Below are 19,626 nucleotides of genomic sequence, written 5' to 3'. Positions count from 1 at the left end.
ATCGACGGGAAAGATCGCCCCAAATTTGTTGTTGTCGTACGTTTTGCTTTCGATTTGCTCCGCTGGCAATGATTTGTGGTGCGATTCAAAATTTTTGACCGGGATAAATTCACGGTGTTGGGTGGGCGCGTCGGGCCGTGAGCGTCTCAATTCCGTTGGCGCCCCTTCCCTCTCCCCTGAACGGGTGTCGTTTTTTTGGTCTCCATTGTTCTTTTTGCGAAGTGGCAGGGCAAGTAAAGTGGCAATCGCCTATGCGGCCACAGCTGAAACGGCGCGCTTTGCTTGGGGGTGGTGGTGCCGAACGTTCCTTCTGCCGCTTCATGGTGGCCCGTATGAAAGGGTTATCCCGTTTTTTTTTTTTTTTTGGCTCAATGATGTCCTCTCGAATGTGCCGCATCTTCGCCCCGGGAAACCCCTAACTGTCCATATTAACTAAAGTTCTGTGCAAAGCCATCGCCCCATTTGAATCTGTTTTGACGGCGCTCCTTCATTGCGAATGGCGCGTGTCAACTGCAGAAAATCATTCCATTCCTCTTTATATTCTGGGCAAGGGTTCGCTGGCATGGGAAAAAATTTTCCCGCGTGCGGTCGTCGAATGGTTCGGCGATATCTCCTTCAAATGGCCCGCAATTCCTTCAATAAATACGGATTCGCTCTTCTGGCCAAACCCACCTTTCCCGAGCCGGCAGTTGGAGTTCTTGTGTCCCACTGGAATCCCAATTTTTTGGGAATTTCTAGTACGCCATTGGCGCCTCGTCCTCTTTGCCATGGGTTTTGTGATAAACCAATGGCTTTTGTAGGGGTGTTTTGGTTATTCCAACATTTCTGTTCTGCTCCATTTGTTTTGGGGCGCTCCTGCTCCATTTGTTGTAATAATTCCAACGCCTGAATCTCTCTTTTCCCCCTCAAAACAAAGTAGAAAATCCGTTTTCCACGGCGAAGTGAGGCCAACCAAAGGCAGGAGGCGAAGGGTATCCCGAGTAATGGATCTATTTGGGGCCCATTTTTACCACAAGCGTGCCGTTTTCTACGGCAATTAAATCTTCCGCGTGGTAACTTAAAAGCTGTGTTTCCACCTGATGAAATGCTACTAAAAATGCCTTGGGGCTATTATGGCGAACGAAGTCTTTGATTGGCGAGAATGCTGATGATACGCTTTGGCCTTTTGGTGGAAAAGGAAGGTTTTTTCTTTGGGAGTAAGACCAGGGTATTCTCTTTGTTTTTTCTTTTTTTTTTCTGACGGTTTCATAAAAAGTTTATTTATCTATTTTTTTCTTTTACCCATATCCCATAAAATATGGGAGATCACAATCCGATATGGTATAACGGTTAGAACACCTGGCTTTCACCCAGGAGATCCGGGTTCGATTCCCGGTATCGGAGCCCTTTTCATTACCTTACAAAAAGAAAACAATTTCACATTCTTTTCGTTTATCACTCTTTAGAAATATTAAATTTTATTATTTAATATTTTTATAATCTCATCTCTTTTAGGTTCTCGCCGTTGTCCGTGTGGCTCAATGGAAGAGCATCTGACTACGGATCAGAGGGTTGCAGGTTCGAGTCCTGTCACGGATGTTTTCTGAAAAAGTCTTCCTTTTTTTCTTTTTGCTTCCTTACCTTTCTTCGTGGAAGAAGTATAGGGCAAAAAAAAATATATATATATCAAACGATGGTTTTAATGTTGGCTTTCGTGCCTTTTAAACATCTCTGGAGGTTGTTTCGCCGCAAAAAAAGGGACAAAATCCCAAATCAATTCCAAGATTGGGCCGGATTTTGGAACGTCCGCCACGTGAAACGTTTTTTTTTGTTTTTTGGGGGGACCCGCAGGGGCCTGACCGCCACCCACGGGGTTGTCGGGTTTTTTCTCTAGCAAGAAGAAAGCGAAAAAGCCTCAGAAGAGGGTGAAAAACAACTTTGTCTCGTTTTGGAGCCGCCCAGGCAAGAAACACAGCCGAAAGAAAGCAAAGCAAACCAACACAAACGGAGAGGGGCCGGAAGGAAGAAAGAAAAGCGGTGACGCGAAAGCTGCGCCGCCGATGAAAGAGAACTATTTCATTATTGCTGGTATTGTGTTTCTTTCTCTTGACGCGGTTTCGTTGCCGGGGTAGAATGGGACGTCCCATGCTGTATTGTTGATTCTCTGGCGTTTTTTGTGCGCGTGCGGTCCATGCAATTCGGGACCGATGCGCGGAAAGACCGCCATTTGTAGAACTTCGGGGTAGGAAGCGGAGAGGCCCTCGGGTCAAAGAGGGTCTTGGCCTTTCTTCGGCGTTCGCCCGGGTGAGGAACGCGGTTAAAAGAAAACAAAGCAAACCAACACAAACGGAGAGGGGCCGGAAGGAAGAAAGAAAAGCGGTTACACGAAAGCGGCGCCGCCGATGAAAGGCAACTGTTTTATTATTGCTGGTGTTGTGTTTCTTTCTCTTGACGCGGTTTCGTTGCCGGGGTAGAATGGGACGTCCCATGCTGTATTGTTGATTCTCTGGCGTTTTTTGTGCGCGTGCGGTCCATGCAATTCGGGACCGATGCGCGGAAAGACCGCCATTTATAGAACTTCGGGGTGGGAAGCGGAGAGGCCCGCGGGTCAAAGAGGGTCTTGGCCTTTCTTCGGCGTTCGCCTGGGTGAGGAAACGCGGCCGAAAGAAAGCAAAGCAAACAAACACAAACGGAGAGGGGCCGGAAGGAAGAAAGAAAAGCGGTTACACGAAAGCGGCGCCGCCGATGAAAGGCAACTGTTTTATTATTGCTGGTGTTGTGTTTCTTTCTCTTGACGCGGTTTCGTTGCCGGGGTAGAATGGGACGTCCCATGCTGTATTGTTGATTCTCTGGCGTTTTTTGTGCGCGTGCGGTCCATGCAATTCGGGACCGATGCGCGGAAAGACCGCCATTTGTAGAACTTCGGGGTGGGAAGCGGAGAGGCCCTCGGGTCAAAGAGGGTCTTGGCCTTTCTTCGGCGTTCGCCCGGGTGAGGAACGCGGTTAAAAGAGAGTAAAACGAACAGAAAATAACTGTGTTGCTAAATAAAATAATAAAAAAATAAAAAGAAGAAAAGGGTAACTGCAACATGCAGGGCTGTTGCTGTAGAAGGCAAGAAAATAGGTACATTTTCTCATTGCGTGTGTTGCAGTTTAAGATAGAAAACAATAAACCACACAAAGTAATAATAGTACACCAAAAAAATGTTTTGAGATGGACATGTCATGATTGACAAGATCTGCAGCGCACAGGCGCTGAAGAGGAAAAAAATAAAATAAAACAATAAAGTCATTACAAGAAATAGCAGATTATTTGTTCAAAGTGAAAAATGAAGGAAAACTATCCTATCCACTCTTACGTCTTTCCGATAAGTGCTTCTCCCAGAAGTTTCCCCACCTGCACCCGGAGATTATGCTTCCACTCTGCCTCGGCTACGCTACAGTTATTTGAGTTGCCATTGTAAAGTCTGACAGAGACCCGTCTCACAATACCACTCATCTGCGCAGCTGAGAGAGCACCGCTGTTGTAGGCGGGTTGCAACAACTGGCGAAGGTATTCCACTACTGCTCCTCGATCCATCCCTGCTCTATCTTTGCTCGCACTTCGTTTTTTTCCTTCAAGGCGTTGCTGTTGTTCTTGTTGTTGTTGTTGTCTCGTAAAAGAAGCTGTTCTTTTCGTTGGCAGCACTATTTCTACGCCACGACCGGGGTTCGCAACCCTGGGGGAATGCAGACGATAGGTCCCCCTTTGCAATATTTCATAAGAAGCTGATCTAGTTGTGGAACGTGTCTTTTGTGGAGTTGACGTTCGATGACGAAGAAATACGGTTTCCTGTGACTGACGTCGCGCTGGAGATTGGACAAGGTCAAATTCACCCCTTTTCTCAACCAAAGGAACAAAAGACACCATACGCTGTGGAGTCGATATTGGAGTTTCATTCTGATTTATTAGAATTGTGGATCTTTTTTTCTTTTTTTTTTCATCTTCTTCCACAGGCATTTCCTTATTATGGCTAATACTACTACTACTATTGTTACCACCATGACGCATTATTTGAGGAATTGGAGTCGTCTCATTTGAAGGGTTCTCACGGCGAAGGAACCGGTTTATGTACAAAGACTTGGCCCCTGTAGTGTGTCCAACTGTCATTTTCTTTCCATCTAATATTTCAGTATGCTGTATAAAAGACTTTCTACTATCATTTCCTATAGAGTTATCATCATTATCGTTATCCTTACCATCTTCATTATTGTCATTGATAGCATTATATGGACTAATCGATGTGAACTGCGTTTTTGGTGGAGGGGTGGTAGGTGGTGGTGGTGACGTCAAAAGTTCCCGAGAATCTTTTCTCACTAAAGAAATGTGACTAAAGAGTCCCCAAATAAGGGACTGTTGTAATTGCAGTAAAAGTGATATGAAAGCATGTTCCTCACTACGAAGAAGTTCCTGTCGTTCCAGAGCCCACTGCTGCATAAAATCCCGCCGATCAAGAGTAGTGTTCACAACATCCAACACAGATGAGATAGGTTTGATAACAGAGATAGGAGTTAGAGCGCCTACGAAAGAACTACTATCATTAGTATCAGAGACTTTTGGGTTATTTTTAAGAGGAGATGGATTTCGCTTTGGGAGGTGAAGTGGTGTTTCTTTTTCATTAGGATCCATAGATTCTATTCGCTCACGAAGCTGACGCAGGAGACTAAAGAGTGTGGCATCCTCATTCTCTACCCACTGCTGCTCCTTCCCTTCATTTCCTCCTTCGTTTTTCCCCTTGTAGTTTTTTTCTTCTTGTTTTTCTTGTTCTTCTTGTTGTTTGGAAGAAGTGGGGAGATTCGATAAAAGACCATCCACAACAAGATGAGGATGATCACCAGATGAAAGAAGAACATCATCCTTAATATGAAGAACCGGAGATGGCGTTACTCTTACCATCTTCCTCTTTACTGTTCCCTTCATTACCCCAGAGTGTAGTACCTCTGCAGGGTTTAAATGAAGTGGAATCATACTCTTTCTTCTGTATTGATGAGAGACGGCAAGGGGTGTTGGGATGGTATTATTATTATTATTATTATTATTATTATTATTATTATTATTATTATTATTATACCCAACACCGGTAGTGGTGCTAATGGTTTGCTGCGGTAAAATGAACGGCCATGAGGAGGAGCAACACAACGACGATGAAGAAGAAGATGATGATGAAGATGATCGTGATGATGGGATTAGTTGCCTCATAAGAGAAGTTGGAGATAATGGATGTATTCTTATAGAACTCTTCTTATTATTCACCCCTTCTTCTTCTTGTTGTTGTTGTTTTTTCTGCTGAAGAGTGGTTTCCATACAAAGAGGGTGAATCTTCTCATCGTTGCCATTAGAATGGTTACCGTTTTCATGGGGAATACTTTCATCATTTCTGTAGAGAAAGGGATGAGACTTGTTCTTTTCCTTTTCCTCCTTTTCCTTTTTTTCCTTTTGTTCCTGTTGTTGTGGTAGTAGATGGATTAATTGTAGTTGTACCACCTGAGTAATAAAGGCTTTGGAGTAACGCCGTACACCGAGATTGGCTGCACTCATTACAAATAATAATGTCTGCTTAGCCACAAACACAAAATATTCAACCGTAAGAGAGCCATTATTATACAAAGGCTGTAAAAGGGATTTAATATATTGAAGTACCTCATCACGGGTATACAGAAAGACACCGCATTCCTCATTCATTAATGCTGTGAAGTGAGAGGTTAATATACTCATATGATTGTCTACTCTATTCTATTATCCTTTCTAGACTTTCTTAAATTATATATATATATATATATATATATATATATATATAATTAATTATTACTTCTTTACAATATCAGAGTATTCAAAATGGTATGCAAGAACCACAGCAGCTCTTGCTGCGGAATCAAAGAGAAAAAAAAACTACAGCTGACGCCTATTCCTTTTTGTACGTGTGAACTAGATAAAAAAAAAACGATACAGTGTGTGTGTGTGTGTGTGTATGAAGACAACAGAAACGAGAAATGAACGGAGGGAAGTAGAGAAGAAAAAAAAAAGAGAGTTGTGTGTGTGTGTGTGTGTATGAAGACAACAGAAACGAGAAATGAACGGAGGGAAGTAGAGAAGAAAAAAAAAAGAGAGTGCAATTAGACGAGTAATAGTCAAACAAACAAACAAAAAAATTATTACAATCATAAATGAGAAAGAAGGTCAAAGAGACACATATAACTCTAAAAACAACAACAACAACAAAGGGTGAATGAAAAAAAAAGAAAAAGAGAAGAAAGACTGAAGCAGATATATATATATATATATATATATATATATTTAAAGAAAAACGCACACAATTGTGTCTTCAATGGAGGTTCCGGCAAAAATGAAAGAAAAAAAACAGAAATAAACAAAAAAAAAAGGGAGAATTGATGAAAACAATATAACACCATACTGTAGCAACAACAATAAGAATAAACAACATCATTTCGCGAACAGAAGGAAGTAAACAGAAAAACACAAAATCATCATCATCAACAAACAAACAACAACAACAATGACAAATAGTCCATCCAATAAAATCGTTCATCCATTACATATAAAGTGAGAATGGAGAAAATAATAAAAAAAAAGAGAGAAAAAACAAACAAAGAAAGAAAGCATATTTACCTTTTATTTTCCTCTGTGGATAAGCAAATTATACATCACACCCTATATATATATATATATCCCACATACGTATCTCTCTTTTCCTCATACTCACAGAAGCAAAGAGTAATAAACAAAGATAAAAAGTAATCTATTTTTTTTTTCCTTTTTTACTCTTTTTTCGATTTTTTTTTCTCTCTTTCTCTCTCCCATTTTTTTTTTAAATCTATTTCACCTTTCATTTTTTCTTTTCTTTTCTTTTCTGCTTCGCTTCTAGATAAATATAATTTAAATATAAAGAATATTCAACTATTTTTCTTCTTCTTCTTTTTCTTCTTCTTTCGTTCATTCGCATAGCTTACATCTATCAAGAGATTTAATAAAGCAATATAAAAAAAAAAAATTAACAATAGCGATCGTCGCCAATCATCATAGTAGTAGTTACTTACATCAACTACTACAAGAGAAAATAGCAACCAAAGACATCTTACCTTTTTTTTTTTCTTTCCTTCTCCTTCTATCTATTCACCTAATTTCTCTTCCTTCCTTCCTTCCTTCCTTCATTTTCCTCTTCACACACACACTCACACATGCATATATATATATATATATATATATATATACGCAGATATTCTCTTCTCTTCTCTTTACTGCACTGGTGGGTGTTCCATTCCAGACGCCACTGCTGCTGATGCCGTCTGCGTCATGAAGCGATCGTAAAAGTCATCTTCTTCATCCGAATCGCCGCTGCCAATTGTCCCGTCAACATCATCCACCGCCGCTGCCGCCGCCGCCGATTGTTTATCCCCGAGTTTCGTCATTATATAAATATGATAATGCCCCGTTGGCTTCGCGGTGCTGCTGAACATTGGCTTTTCCACTGTACGATGCTCCACATCAAAGAAGAGTTTACGCCGACGGAAGTGATCTAAACGGGTTTCCGGGGATCCATATGAAATGGAAAGAAAACGACCACCTTTCTTTAACAAACGAGATAAATTCTTTGTAAGGGTGTAAAGATTATGGAAGGAGTTATGTCCACCAAGGGTAGCATCCACCAATCCCTTTTCAATAATAAAATCATACAAATAATCATTTGGACATAATAAAGGTAATAATTTCTCTGGTGGGGTTTGAAGAAGATCACAGGCAACCCACAACATCTCATCCATACCTTTATATCTTCTTTGCATTTGAGCAATTACGGTAGGAGAAACATCCACATTTGTAATTTTACGAATTCCCAATTGTTCATATAAACTCGCAGAGAGTCTACTGTTTCCACAGCCAACCACCAATACTCGGATTTGTTCTGCGGGTTGTAGTAATGGGCGAAGAATGGGTTCAAGTGTGTCGAAGGTCACATACCAATCAAAGGTGGTATCATTACTGCGGTAACGCTCCTCCCAGTATTCCGGGTCCGCGTACTTGGACATAATAATAATAATAATAATAATAATATATATATATATATATATATATATAATATTAAATAAATAAATATATAAATAAATATATCTATATATATATATTTATATATATTTATATGTCTCTCACTGTGTTTGTGTTTGTGTGTGTATATTGGGTGGGGGTGAGATGAGTGGTGACTAATAAATAAAAAGAAAAAGAAAATAGAAGAAAAAGAAAAAGAAAGAGTATTATTTGTCCTATATACGTATATATATATATAGGAAGGAGAGAAACAAAGAGAAAAAGATCTATAGGGATGTAAAAAATAAACAAAAAAAAATAAACTTGAAATGATAAGTGTTGATTGGTATCTGTTTACGTTTTTTTTTTTTTTTTATTCTCAATTACTTTTCTTGTTTTTTTATTTTCTTTCTGCTTGCATTGTTAGTGCGCTTCTTGTTGATATATCCCCAATTCCTAAATCTGATGGTTGTACGTGGCCTTTACTTTATACCTCTCTCTGTATATATATATATATATATATATAAGGATCGTAATAGTATTAACCTCTATCCTCCCCTATTCGTTTTCACCCTCTATTCCTGCTATTCTTCGTACAAAGTATCCTAGTCATCATGCGAGGAAATAGCAAATAAATAAATAAATAAATAATAGAAATAATTATAAAGGGCAGCCGTACATATGAAAATGGAGATCACAATCCACAAGAACAACAAGAACAAGAAAAAGAGAAAAAGAGAAAAGTATGTTATCTCATCTATAGCAATCATATATTCAATAATAATAATAATATCTGTAGAATATATATATATATAGAAGGAACACACTCTGCAGTGTAGAAGAGAGAGAGAGAACAGAAAAAAAAAAAAACAAAACAAAAACAAATGAGTCTGCAAAAAACAGTAAAGAAGAAAAGAAAAAACAAACAAACAATCTTCACAGATGATGCTATTATTATTGTTATTATATATATTATTATTTTTTTCTAACGCTTCTGTCGGCAGTTAGTTTTAATAACGGAAGTCGAGAAAGTTAACAAAACACTAAACACGACATCAATTAAATAATAATAATAATAATAATAATTGTAAATATTTCTTTTTTTTTTTCTTTCTTCTAACAGTTTGCAAGAACAATCCACCGTTTGTGCGGACTCAAATGAGATCTATGAGTTCAATTATAATTAAAAAAAGAAAAAAAAACAAACAAACAAGTTTTCCCTCTGGTTCTATTATTATTATTATTATTTTCAGTTCGTGTTGAAAACACACAGAGAGAGAGAGAGAGAGAGAAATCAGCTTTTCCCTTTTTTTTTCATAGCGATCGGGCTTCCAGTCATCTGTTCAATATTTTGCACACCTCATCTAAGGAGAGTCATCCATTTTTAAACAAATATATATATATATATATTTATATAGACAGAAGCACTGTTCTCTGATAAACACAAACGAAAAGAAGAAGAACAAACAAAATAAAAAAAAAGGAAACATATATATATATGAATCACAATACAGGAGAAGGAGAAGGAAAAGAAGAAAAAAACAAAACAAAACAGTACAGGAATGTGAACAGAAGTAAAAAAAAAACATAACACTGAGCAAAGAACAACACCAATAGAAAAAGAAAAAAAAGAAAAGGACAGATAAACAAAAGAGTCGTTCTGTTCCTTATTTTTTTATTATTTATTGAATCACACACACAGAGTGAGAGAGAGAGATTAAAAACAAAAAATTCTCTCATATCTTTCACCCATACAAAAATAACAACCACCACCATCACCACAATATCTATAGTCAAAAAATGAATAACCAAAAAAAAACCCCTAACGAAACAAAGTACAGGAATAAACAAAAAAAAAAAAAACACACACACAATCATAATGTTGATAAACAATAAAAGAAAAATAAAAAGTACTAGATGCAATTAGTAGTATATATATATATAACCTCCCCCACATTACACTATTTACACCTTCAGGAGAACTCCATCCGCGGCTGCGAGAAGACCCAACTCCACATCTCCACTTGAGGATGGTTGCTGGGCAAACACAAGTTGTTTAGATGCAAGTGCCAACACATTCGCAAATGTACGGGCCGCCTCACGACGATGCATTCCACGACAGACTTCCTGCAATAAACAACGTTCACGAGGGGCGGATTCCTTTTTCGAACGTTTATTTGGCGGCTGTTGTTGTTGTTGTGAAGGAGTTACCAATACTTCACGGATACGCTTTAAAGTAGTTATCGCAGCAGCGGAGAGTCCACCATTTCTACTCTGATTCCCGTTATTATTATTATTATTATTATTCTCATCATCCTCATCATCCTCGTTACTCTTATCGAGTGCACGTTTACGGTTCTGAAGAGCATTGTTGTTACCATTGAATTCCCCATTTTCATCTTCATTAGCACGTGCGAGAAATGCCTCTTCTTCTTCCATACCACCAGCAGGAATCTGCTGAAATGGATCTTCCTGCTGTTGTTGTTGTTGTTGTGGATGATGATAGAGTGGTAGAATAGAAGCCTCTGCCTGTTCCAGTGCGGGTAATAAAAGAGATGAGTAAAGTGTACGCAGTGCGGGGTTTGGCATCCACGCCAATGGGGCGGCATTCACAACGGCCCACAAATCCCCTTTATTGGACTCCGCCGATAAAAGTGTACGATCACGGACTTCTTGTACATCATATGGTCCACGACGAGGAATGGCTTCCACAATATCACTGCGATCATCCATCCATTTCTGTACCGTCTCTGCAGATACGGTTGTGGCGGCCAAATCCAATATATTTGTTGGACGAGCTTTACGTAATGTTGTGGATTGTTGTTGTTTTTCTTTTTCTTCATCTTCTTCTTCTTCTTCTTGTAAATGAGGAATGGCTAATGGGTCCTCACCGCCGGGTGCGGGCATCATAAAGTCTGGCAGCATTGTAGGATCATCTGGTAGCGGCACCCCAATATCCAATTCCTCCGCTGGAAGGGGAAATCCTGCGAGATCACCCAACACAGCAGCTCCTGCAGTTAAACCACTACTACGGGCCTTTTCAATACTTGGAATACTGGATTTTTTACTGCTGCTGCTTCCACTGACACGATCACCAAACGCCATAAGATCTGCACGCATCTTGGCAATCTCATCATAGTCTTGTTGTGTGGTGTGAAGTTCCTCCACGGCTTGTGAAGTTGGCTCCAATGCATACCACGCAGAGGCGAGAAGAGCAGAGGCGGCATCCTTTTCATTTATCCCATTAATATTATTATTAATATTACTATTAATACCTCCAGGAGTAATACTGTTGTTTTTCTGTAAAACTGCCCCTTGCAGAAGATCGGCAATATCATCAAAGCGGGCTTCCAATGCCTCGGCATCTGTTTTCCCGGAGGCGACAACACCCGCAGCCGCAGCCGCATTTGCAGAAGCCCCGCTACTCCAATCAAACGTCACTGCCTCAATATCTCCACCGCCATTTAATAACACTCCATCCAATAATACTTTAGTGGCAGAGGAGGGATCCTGTTCTTTACTGTTGATTGAATTACTTCCACCAGGTGTAGAGGCAGACTTTGTGGTTAATGTGGTCACTCGCAAGACGAGGGTCGCATCCATTGCATCTTTTAATAAATGCTTAACTTTTAAAGCGTAAATACGCACAACACCAACAAGTAACTCCCCACTGGTACGTAATGCGATAGGAACAGCGGGTTGGACAATATCCACCACAGATTGACGAAGATCCACCACACGAACTTCATTGCGGGTTAATCGACGATCCCAATGAGCGGCAAGCCAAATTTTAGCCAATGGCCCTTTCTTTGTTAAGACATATGTTGAGAAGAACATTTTTTTTCAATCTGGTTGTTAAAAAATTCTTCTCTTCTTTCTTTGTTTCTCGTATATATTTTCCTTTCTCTTCCTTTCTTTTCTCAGAATGTTTTAATAGCCTACAGAGGTTGTGTCTCTCCCTTCACGAAAAATGACTCTTATTTACCAAACTACTACTTTTACAAAGAAGAAAACATCACCAGAAAGAATAAATACGAAAAGAAAAAAAAATGTAATAATAGAGAGAAACAGACAGAGAGAGAGAGAGAGAGAGAGAGAAAGAAATAAAAATTAAAAAAAGGTCAGATACAATCAAGGAAACTTCCACTAATGACTACCCCTCACCACACATCAGTAGCATGTGAGGAAGCAGTAAAAAGGCAAAATAAAATAAAAAGTGATAATGATATCTATCATATTTCTATCACTATTACCCTTCTCTTTTTTTTTTTCCTTTTTCTGCTACTGATAGTAGTAGTAGTAGTGGGTATTTTTTTTTTTTTTTGTTTTGTTTGTGAGTTCCGCTTCCTTTTCCACTTTTTTTTAACGTATTTTCTTTTCTTTTCTTTTTTTTTTCTTCTTTTCTCTTCCTTTTCTTTGCGCTATTTTTATACAATATATAGAATGTGTATACATACATGCGTAGAAACAGATACGTAAAAATAAAAGCATACACAGTCAAAGAGAGATTCACACACACACACAGACACAAATAAAAAAAGAGAAATAGAAACGGAAAAAACAAAAAAAATTTTTTTTTCTTTCTTTCTTTACATCGAGTCATCATCAACATCCGGTACATTTTTATTTTTTCATAAGAAAAAATAGAAAAGAAAACAAACAAAAAAAAAAGAGATTGTTTACCACTGGGGTATATGGTAAATCAAATCCAGAAAGAAAAGAACGTCTCTTCCACGGTATTTTTTTTTTTTGGTTTGCCAATAATATCTTCATTCTTCTTTCTTCTTTCCCCATCTATTTTCGAACAACTACACACTCTTTATTCTACTCACAGTTCCACCTTGTTTTCCTTCTTTCTTTTTCTTTCTTTTGCTTTCCTTCGTACTGCCTCTCTAGTGTTTTTTTTTTTCTCTCTCCCTCTCCCTCTCTTTGAGTAGTAATAGTAGTAGTAGTAATAGTAGTAATAATGGTAGTAGTAGTAGTAGTAGTAGTAGTAGTTGTTGTTGTTGTTGTTGTTCTTCCTCTCTTCTCTTTACTTCCAACAAGCACTGAGAGGAACCAACACCATCATTAACACTAACACTATTTACTCACTATTTATTATTCTTCTCCATTGCCCTCTCCATCTTCCTCAGCGGCGGCCTCCTCGGCGAGTTGCATGGCCGCGCGGGCATCATAAAGCGGCTGAAGTTCCGGCCGCGGCTCCGGCTTCGGTGGTAGTGGCGTGGGCGGCCGCTGCAGCTCAACTGTGGAGATTGGGATTTGACTGAGTTCTTTACGCTGCAGCAGGGCAGTGGTGGCAATAACTGTAATGGCATCTGTAGATAATCGCAATACCTCCTGCAGAGGGACGGCCACATAACTACAACCCTCTGTGGATGGAGTTGTGGAATCCTCATTACCAGCTTTAGCAGCAGTTTCATTTCCTTGTTGTTGTTGTTGTTTTTCTCCTTCTCCTTCTCCTTGTTGTTCTCCTTGTTTTGGATCTTGTGAGGAGGAAGTTGTTGTTGTTTTGGGTGGAACTGTAGATGCCACTTCCAGTTTCTCTTTAAGGGTTTCATAGGCCTCTGGGTGCCACTGCTGTACATACATCATCACATCCTCTTCCGAATCCCCAAGTAGTGGATTACTGCATAATGGACGAAGTAATTGTTTCGTTGTATGTAGATTGAGTGTAATACGAAGAGGTGCCTGTACAGCACGTGCAAAGGCGCCTGTTATTTCTCCATCCATAGATACTTGGATCATAGGTAGACGAAGTTGCATATGATGTTCTCCAGGAGAGGCAAGTTGTACAGATCGTTCTAGAATAACCATAGGTGAACGTTCCTTCTCATCTTTTCCAGGTTTTTCCACCATTAATAATAAACGTGTGGTACGTTCCTTTAATATAATGGTTTCATCTCCTGTTACAGATAATCGAAGTCGTTTTCCAGTAGCATCATGTAATACAGGTCGTAATCGAACCTCCGTGACGAGACTTTCATCCTCTGGATCATACTTAATAGAACAGACTTCCATAGATTGTAGAATCACTCCCAATGTGGGATTATCATATATAGATATAAGTGATTTCATCCATCGCTGCACAGGTGGGAAATTCACTGCCTTGACGAGATCTGCCATCGTACCACCATTACACTCTCGAGCAAATGTGACTGGTACTCGTCTTGGTGCATCCACCATTATTTCTTTATCTTTATTACTCTTTTCCTTTTCCTTCTTCTTTTTCGATGATTGTTGTTGCTGTTGCTGTTGTTCTGTTGAGGATTCTGGTCTTTTCTGTTGTTGAGGGGCAAACACTTCCAAACGTGGAGGAACACGAGTGGTGCCATGCAAAACACCAGGATGCCATTCTCCTTTATGATAATATCCCTCTTGTTGAAAAGCCCCATGTTGTGTGGGTCCCAATCGATGGAGAAATACACCAGCTCCAACAGGAACATCTTTTTCAAAGTTTCCAATATATCGAGTAATACCAGATGCCAATCGCCATTCTCCAGAAACAAATGCATTTTCTACAAAACTGCCATGAAAGGAAGAACCATCTGTGAAACGATAGACACCATATCCATGTTTCATATTATGTGCCCAAGCCCCATCATAACTACTTCCATCTGCATACATATATCGTCCATTTCCATGTTTCTCATCTCGTACCCATGCCCCACGATAATGAGAACCATCTGGATATGTAATGCGTCCATTTCCATGCCGCATCCCATTATGCCAACGACCTGTATATAATACACCTTGTTGAGCCCACCAATATAATCCAAGTCCATGCCGCATATTTCCCGCATATTCTCCTGTATAGGCATCACCATTAGGGAAAAGAGCATGACCAACACCGTGTTTGGCCCCATCACGTTTGCGTCTTCCACCTTCATAAACACCAAGTTCACCCACACGCTTCACAACACCCACACCAGCATCACCCAAATCATCTTGATATTCTGAAAGAGCCTCAAACACAAGTTCCTCTGGTAATGGCTCATTCTCCTCATCTTCTTCTTCTTCATCTTCTTCATTCTCTTCCTCCTCATCTTCATGATCATCTCCTGTATTTGGGCCATCCTCATTATCCATATCATTTGGATCACCTCCATGGCGTTGGGCATATGCCTGCATGCGTTGTTGTTGTTTCTCTGCAAGACGGGCCGCACGTTTCTGATCTCGCCGTTGTTGACGAGCCTGCAATTCCGCTGGTGTTGGTAACTCCGGCCGCATCTCCTCCCATTTGGAATAAATCACCATATCTGTAGATTCAACGGCAAAACCAAAGGCCGCACGTTTCGCACGTTTTACCAAATACTCCGCAAGGAGAAAGTGTTGTTGACGTGTGGCCCATTGTAAAAGGGTTTGTTGCGTTACCGGATCTCGTTCCTGCAGTATCCGCTCCAGTTCCTCCTCATCTTCTATATCATTAAGATAACGTAAGAGTTTACTTATCTTTGGGGCATTCTTCTTGCGGATCACTTCATCCTCTTCTTCTTCATCATCATCATCATCGGCACTGTCTTCTGTACCGGCAGCGCTGTGATTGCCACTGGCATCCCCACGCACGTATTCGGGATGTACAAATTGCCAAATAACAGGAAGTTCTGTAGTGAATTCCTCATCTTGATCAATATCCGACATCTTTCTTTCTTATACTTCTCTTTCTTTCTTTCTCTCTCTCTCTTTCTTTCTGACCTTCTTTTTCCCGTTCTTGCTTGATCTCGATGATGTTGTGGTTGTGTGATTGCTCAAACCTTCTCTAGTATGTTGATATCAAAGGTGAATAGGGTGGTAAAGAAGAGGGGTTTAGGGGAAGTCACCCTTTTTTTTTTTCTTTTTACTGTTATTATTTCCCTCCGTTTCCCTTTTCTACTTTTTTTTTCTCTCTTTTTCTTCTCTTTTTCTCTCGCTTCTGTAGAGCGTGGACCTCTACAGCAGAAAGAGCGAAAGAAAAAAGGAAAATACCTCTTATAGAAAAACAACAAGAGAGAAAAAAAAAGATAATAGAGATAAAGAAATATATATATATATGTATGTATGTATAMMSWMWRYAWYKYTRTWATKKYAKTRKWRGRKAGAGARKRAWWAWWAAAWKGKYSRMCATCACACAGAAACGAAAAAAAAAAGACACGTAAATATACACATATACAGATATATAAATATAGATAGATAATATATAGATAATATAGAGGAAAAAAATAGACATAGAAAGGAAAATTCATTTATTAGGCAATTGTAGTTTAAAAAAAAATATATGAAAGGAATAACAATGTCAATAAAACAGCAGAGAAAAATAATAAGAAAGAATAGAATAAAATAAAGTGTACCTTCTTTTCTTTTCTTTCTTTTTCATCATAATCATCATCATCAACGTACATTTATTTTTTACCAATCTCCCCATGGGCCAATATTATCCTCACGTATAATCTCCGCACTCCAATTACTCTTTTTCTTCTTTACTTTCCCTCCTTTCCTTCTGTTGATCATCCCACGATTCTCTTCTTCATCATCTTCATTATTCCGATGTGAAATCTCTGTTAACTCCAATAGATCCTCTCGCTCTTCCACCACAGGGGGAATGGACTCTCTTAACAGTGATATCTGTTCTTCTTCTTTTCCTTCTTCTTGTTGTTGTTGTTGTAATGTTAACGATAATAATGATACGGATTCTCCTAACAAAGTATGTGTATTCCTCAGAATAGAATGATCCTTATCAACATCATTAACAACAGACGTTTCTACAGTTTCACTTTCAGCCAAATGAGAAAAGGGAATAGACGGCATGTGCGTAGTGTTGATATCGGAGTTTCTCACTATATTCATATTATCATCCTGTGTGAAGTATACCCGCGGCGGTAGTCGAGGATCCGGAGAATATAATATAGATCCCTGAGATGCTGTGAAGTCTTTTAAATAAAACTCCTCTCTTTCCATTTTTTTTTCTTTTACTTTTTCTTTTTCTTCTTCTTCTTCTTGTACAGTATGAACATGCAGCTCTTTCTCTCCATCTATTAAAAGAGATTGTAGAAGTTCTTTACCTTTATTTAACTCATTCCGTACAGTTTCAAGTTCCTGACGGGTTTGATGTAATGCCGCCTCCACCCGATCACGCTCTTGCATGAGAGAAATGTTTATCGTATCTTTATTATTACTACTCTTCTTCCTCTTCTTATTAATATTATTACTCTTATTATTATTATTATTATTATTATTATTATTATGATTGGATTTAACTATAGAAGGAACTGAATGAACTTTTACTGCAGTACTGTGCCGTGGAGAAGGAATAGGGCATCTCTGCTTTAACACAACCTCTCGTTGTTGATTTTCTTCTTTTTCTTCTTTTTCTCTTTCTTCTTGTTGTTTTCTTCTAAGATCTGTTAATGCCATTCGAGTCTCCTTCAGTTGTTTCCGCAGTCGTTCAATCAACGCTTCCTTTTCCTCTGCCCGGCAGTGTAAAGCACTGTTGAGTTGTTGTTGTCGCCGTACGCTTTCCTGCAGTTTAACAGCCGCAGCGGCATTTCTCTCCATTTCCTGCAATCTTTTCTTTACATCGCTGGCTGTATTTTCCACACGGCGGCAACGAAGAGCCAATTTATATATACCAACATACACTGCCACTGCAGCCTCAAATAATAATAAGGAAGAAGATGGAGGATTGTTATTATTATCACTATCACGATAAGAATAAGAATTACTATTATTATTATTATTATTATTATTATTATTATTATTATTATTATTATTATTATTATTATTATGATTATTCCCATGCGAGAGAAGTCGTTGTAAGAGAAAAAGAGCATCACGGCAATTACCGCACATATCCTCATGACCATTATTCCCTGCGTTATCATAATGATTCCTCTTCATATTCTTATCATTATACTTCTTCCTCATTTTCATCATCATTATACTCTTATTGTCACTATTATTATTATTATTATTATTATTATCTTTCTTCGCTTTGATGAACACCTCAACGGCACATCTGGCGGCATGCAGAGATTCAGCAGAGGGCCATGGAAAGGATACTGGAGGAGATGTAGTAAAGATATTATATTTAGATGAAGTAGTAGTAGTAGTATTAATATTAGTATTACTATTATTATTAACAGGAACAGAAATATCTTCTGCATAAATAGATGAAGATGAAGAAGAAGAAGAAGGGGAATGAGGATTATTTGATAACGGTGGATAAGACTCACGGGCTAATCGTTCCAAATCCGTTTCTCGTTGCGATGGTAATTGTTGTAATAATAATAATTCTGGAGATATCTGTACAACTCCTGTTAAGGAAGAAGAAGAAGAAGAATAATGATGATGGATATTATTATCCTCCACAGATTCTTTTTCTTTCTCTTCTTCTTTTATATTCTTCTTTTCTTCTTCTTCTTTTCTTTTTCTTCTTTTATTCTCTTCTTGCTGTTTCTCTGCGAGTTCCTGCCGAAGCCGCTGTTCTCTCTCTAACCATAGACGGAGTTCATCCCGTTCTCTCTGCAGTTGTGTACATTCCATTTGTAATTGTTGGGACTCCACACGGGCCGCCTGCAGGACGTGAAGAAGATACATCACTTCTCGCCGACTCTGCGCTTTGGAGTTTATACTTATATCCATATTATTATTACTATTACTATTATTATTAATAGTATTGATAGTATTGATAGTATTAGTAGTATTGATAGTATTAGTAGTATTTATAGTATTAAGAGTATTCATATAAGGAAACAAAATGCTTACATGATCGTATACATTTTCATTTAAAGGAACATTCATCCTCATCCTTATAGCTTCCATACCTTCTCCCGGTTGTAATTCACTATTATTACTATTAGTACTATGAATAATATTATTACTATTATTATTAATACTATTATTGAATGACTTTAATACGTTATTTTCCTCACGTAGTTGCTGAACTATTTCCTGCAATTGTTTATACTGCATGTGTAGATGCCGCATCTCCCGCCAACGTTGATGAAGTATGTGAATAACAGAAGAGTAACGATCATGATAGTGATCATCATCATCATTATCTGTACAGTTATTTCCATCCATATTCCCTTTTCCTTCTTTTCTACTATTATCACTATTACTATTATTAATATTCATAGTAGTAGTAGCCGTAGGACCAAGAAGGAGTGAATCTATATTATTATTATTATTATTATTCCCTAATCCATCCAATCCTTCTTCTTCTTTTTCTTTAAATGGTAATAACAATTGGGCTACAGTAGAGAATAGTTCCTGTACAGCAGTTGCATGGAATGGATAGCCATGTTGTTTAAATACCGCCATCACTGCAGTGATATCATTATTACTATTATTACTATTATTATTATTATCGTTAAGAAGTCTCTTCCTTTCATCATTCATAATGTCACTAGAAACAATACACGCATACACTTATGGGCATCTATAGGTGATAACCATACATTCATTCATTTAAAAAGAATAAAAAGAAAAGAAAGAGAGAAAAAGAACAAAAAATATCATTTAACGATAAGAGAGGAAAGATGAGATAAAGAAAACGGAACAGTTTATTATATATATATATATATATATATATAT

The 19,626-nt window shown here is 38.5% G+C and overlaps 7 protein-coding genes across 7 annotated transcripts; 1 reads left to right on the top strand and 6 right to left on the bottom strand.

The window, feature by feature from the left end:
- Positions 1-562: 562 nt before the first annotated feature.
- Positions 563-889, top strand: TM35_000381690 (uncharacterized protein; the record flags this gene model as incomplete). The annotated part of the gene is made up of 1 exon (XM_029029583.1): positions 563-889. One exon carries the CDS (start codon positions 563-565, stop codon positions 887-889), a length of 327 nt encoding a protein of 108 aa, XP_028879160.1.
- An 811-nt stretch (positions 890-1,700) lies between these two features.
- Positions 1,701-2,468, bottom strand: TM35_000381680 (uncharacterized protein; the record flags this gene model as incomplete). Its single annotated transcript, XM_029029582.1, has 1 exon — positions 1,701-2,468. The coding sequence occupies one exon, from the start codon at positions 2,466-2,468 to the stop codon at positions 1,701-1,703; it is 768 nt and encodes a 255-aa protein (XP_028879159.1).
- An 865-nt stretch (positions 2,469-3,333) lies between these two features.
- On the bottom strand, positions 3,334-5,733 carry TM35_000381670 (uncharacterized protein; the record flags this gene model as incomplete). The annotated part of the gene is made up of 1 exon (XM_029029581.1): positions 3,334-5,733. The coding sequence occupies one exon, from the start codon at positions 5,731-5,733 to the stop codon at positions 3,334-3,336; it is 2,400 nt and encodes a 799-aa protein (XP_028879158.1).
- A 1,538-nt stretch (positions 5,734-7,271) lies between these two features.
- TM35_000381660 (putative methyltransferase) lies at positions 7,272-8,060 on the bottom strand (the record flags this gene model as incomplete). The annotated part of the gene is made up of 1 exon (XM_029029580.1): positions 7,272-8,060. One exon carries the CDS (start codon positions 8,058-8,060, stop codon positions 7,272-7,274), a length of 789 nt encoding a protein of 262 aa, XP_028879157.1.
- Positions 8,061-10,020: 1,960 nt separating this feature from the next.
- On the bottom strand, positions 10,021-11,892 carry TM35_000381650 (double-strand-break repair protein rad21; the record flags this gene model as incomplete). Its single annotated transcript, XM_029029579.1, has 1 exon — positions 10,021-11,892. The coding sequence occupies one exon, from the start codon at positions 11,890-11,892 to the stop codon at positions 10,021-10,023; it is 1,872 nt and encodes a 623-aa protein (XP_028879156.1).
- A 1,263-nt stretch (positions 11,893-13,155) lies between these two features.
- Positions 13,156-15,696, bottom strand: TM35_000381640 (uncharacterized protein; the record flags this gene model as incomplete). The annotated part of the gene is made up of 1 exon (XM_029029578.1): positions 13,156-15,696. One exon carries the CDS (start codon positions 15,694-15,696, stop codon positions 13,156-13,158), a length of 2,541 nt encoding a protein of 846 aa, XP_028879155.1.
- Positions 15,697-16,440: 744 nt separating this feature from the next.
- TM35_000381630 (uncharacterized protein) lies at positions 16,441-19,431 on the bottom strand (the record flags this gene model as incomplete). The annotated part of the gene is made up of 1 exon (XM_029029577.1): positions 16,441-19,431. One exon carries the CDS (start codon positions 19,429-19,431, stop codon positions 16,441-16,443), a length of 2,991 nt encoding a protein of 996 aa, XP_028879154.1.
- Positions 19,432-19,626: the final 195 nt, after the last annotated feature.

Source organism: Trypanosoma theileri (genome assembly GCF_002087225.1).
Source record: "Trypanosoma theileri isolate Edinburgh chromosome Unknown TM35_Tth_38_V1, whole genome shotgun sequence".
In the NCBI taxonomy this organism is placed as follows: domain Eukaryota; phylum Euglenozoa; class Kinetoplastea; order Trypanosomatida; family Trypanosomatidae; genus Trypanosoma; species Trypanosoma theileri.
The sequence above is the reverse complement of the archived record's forward strand: the minus strand, read 5'-3'. Positions and strand labels throughout refer to the sequence as shown.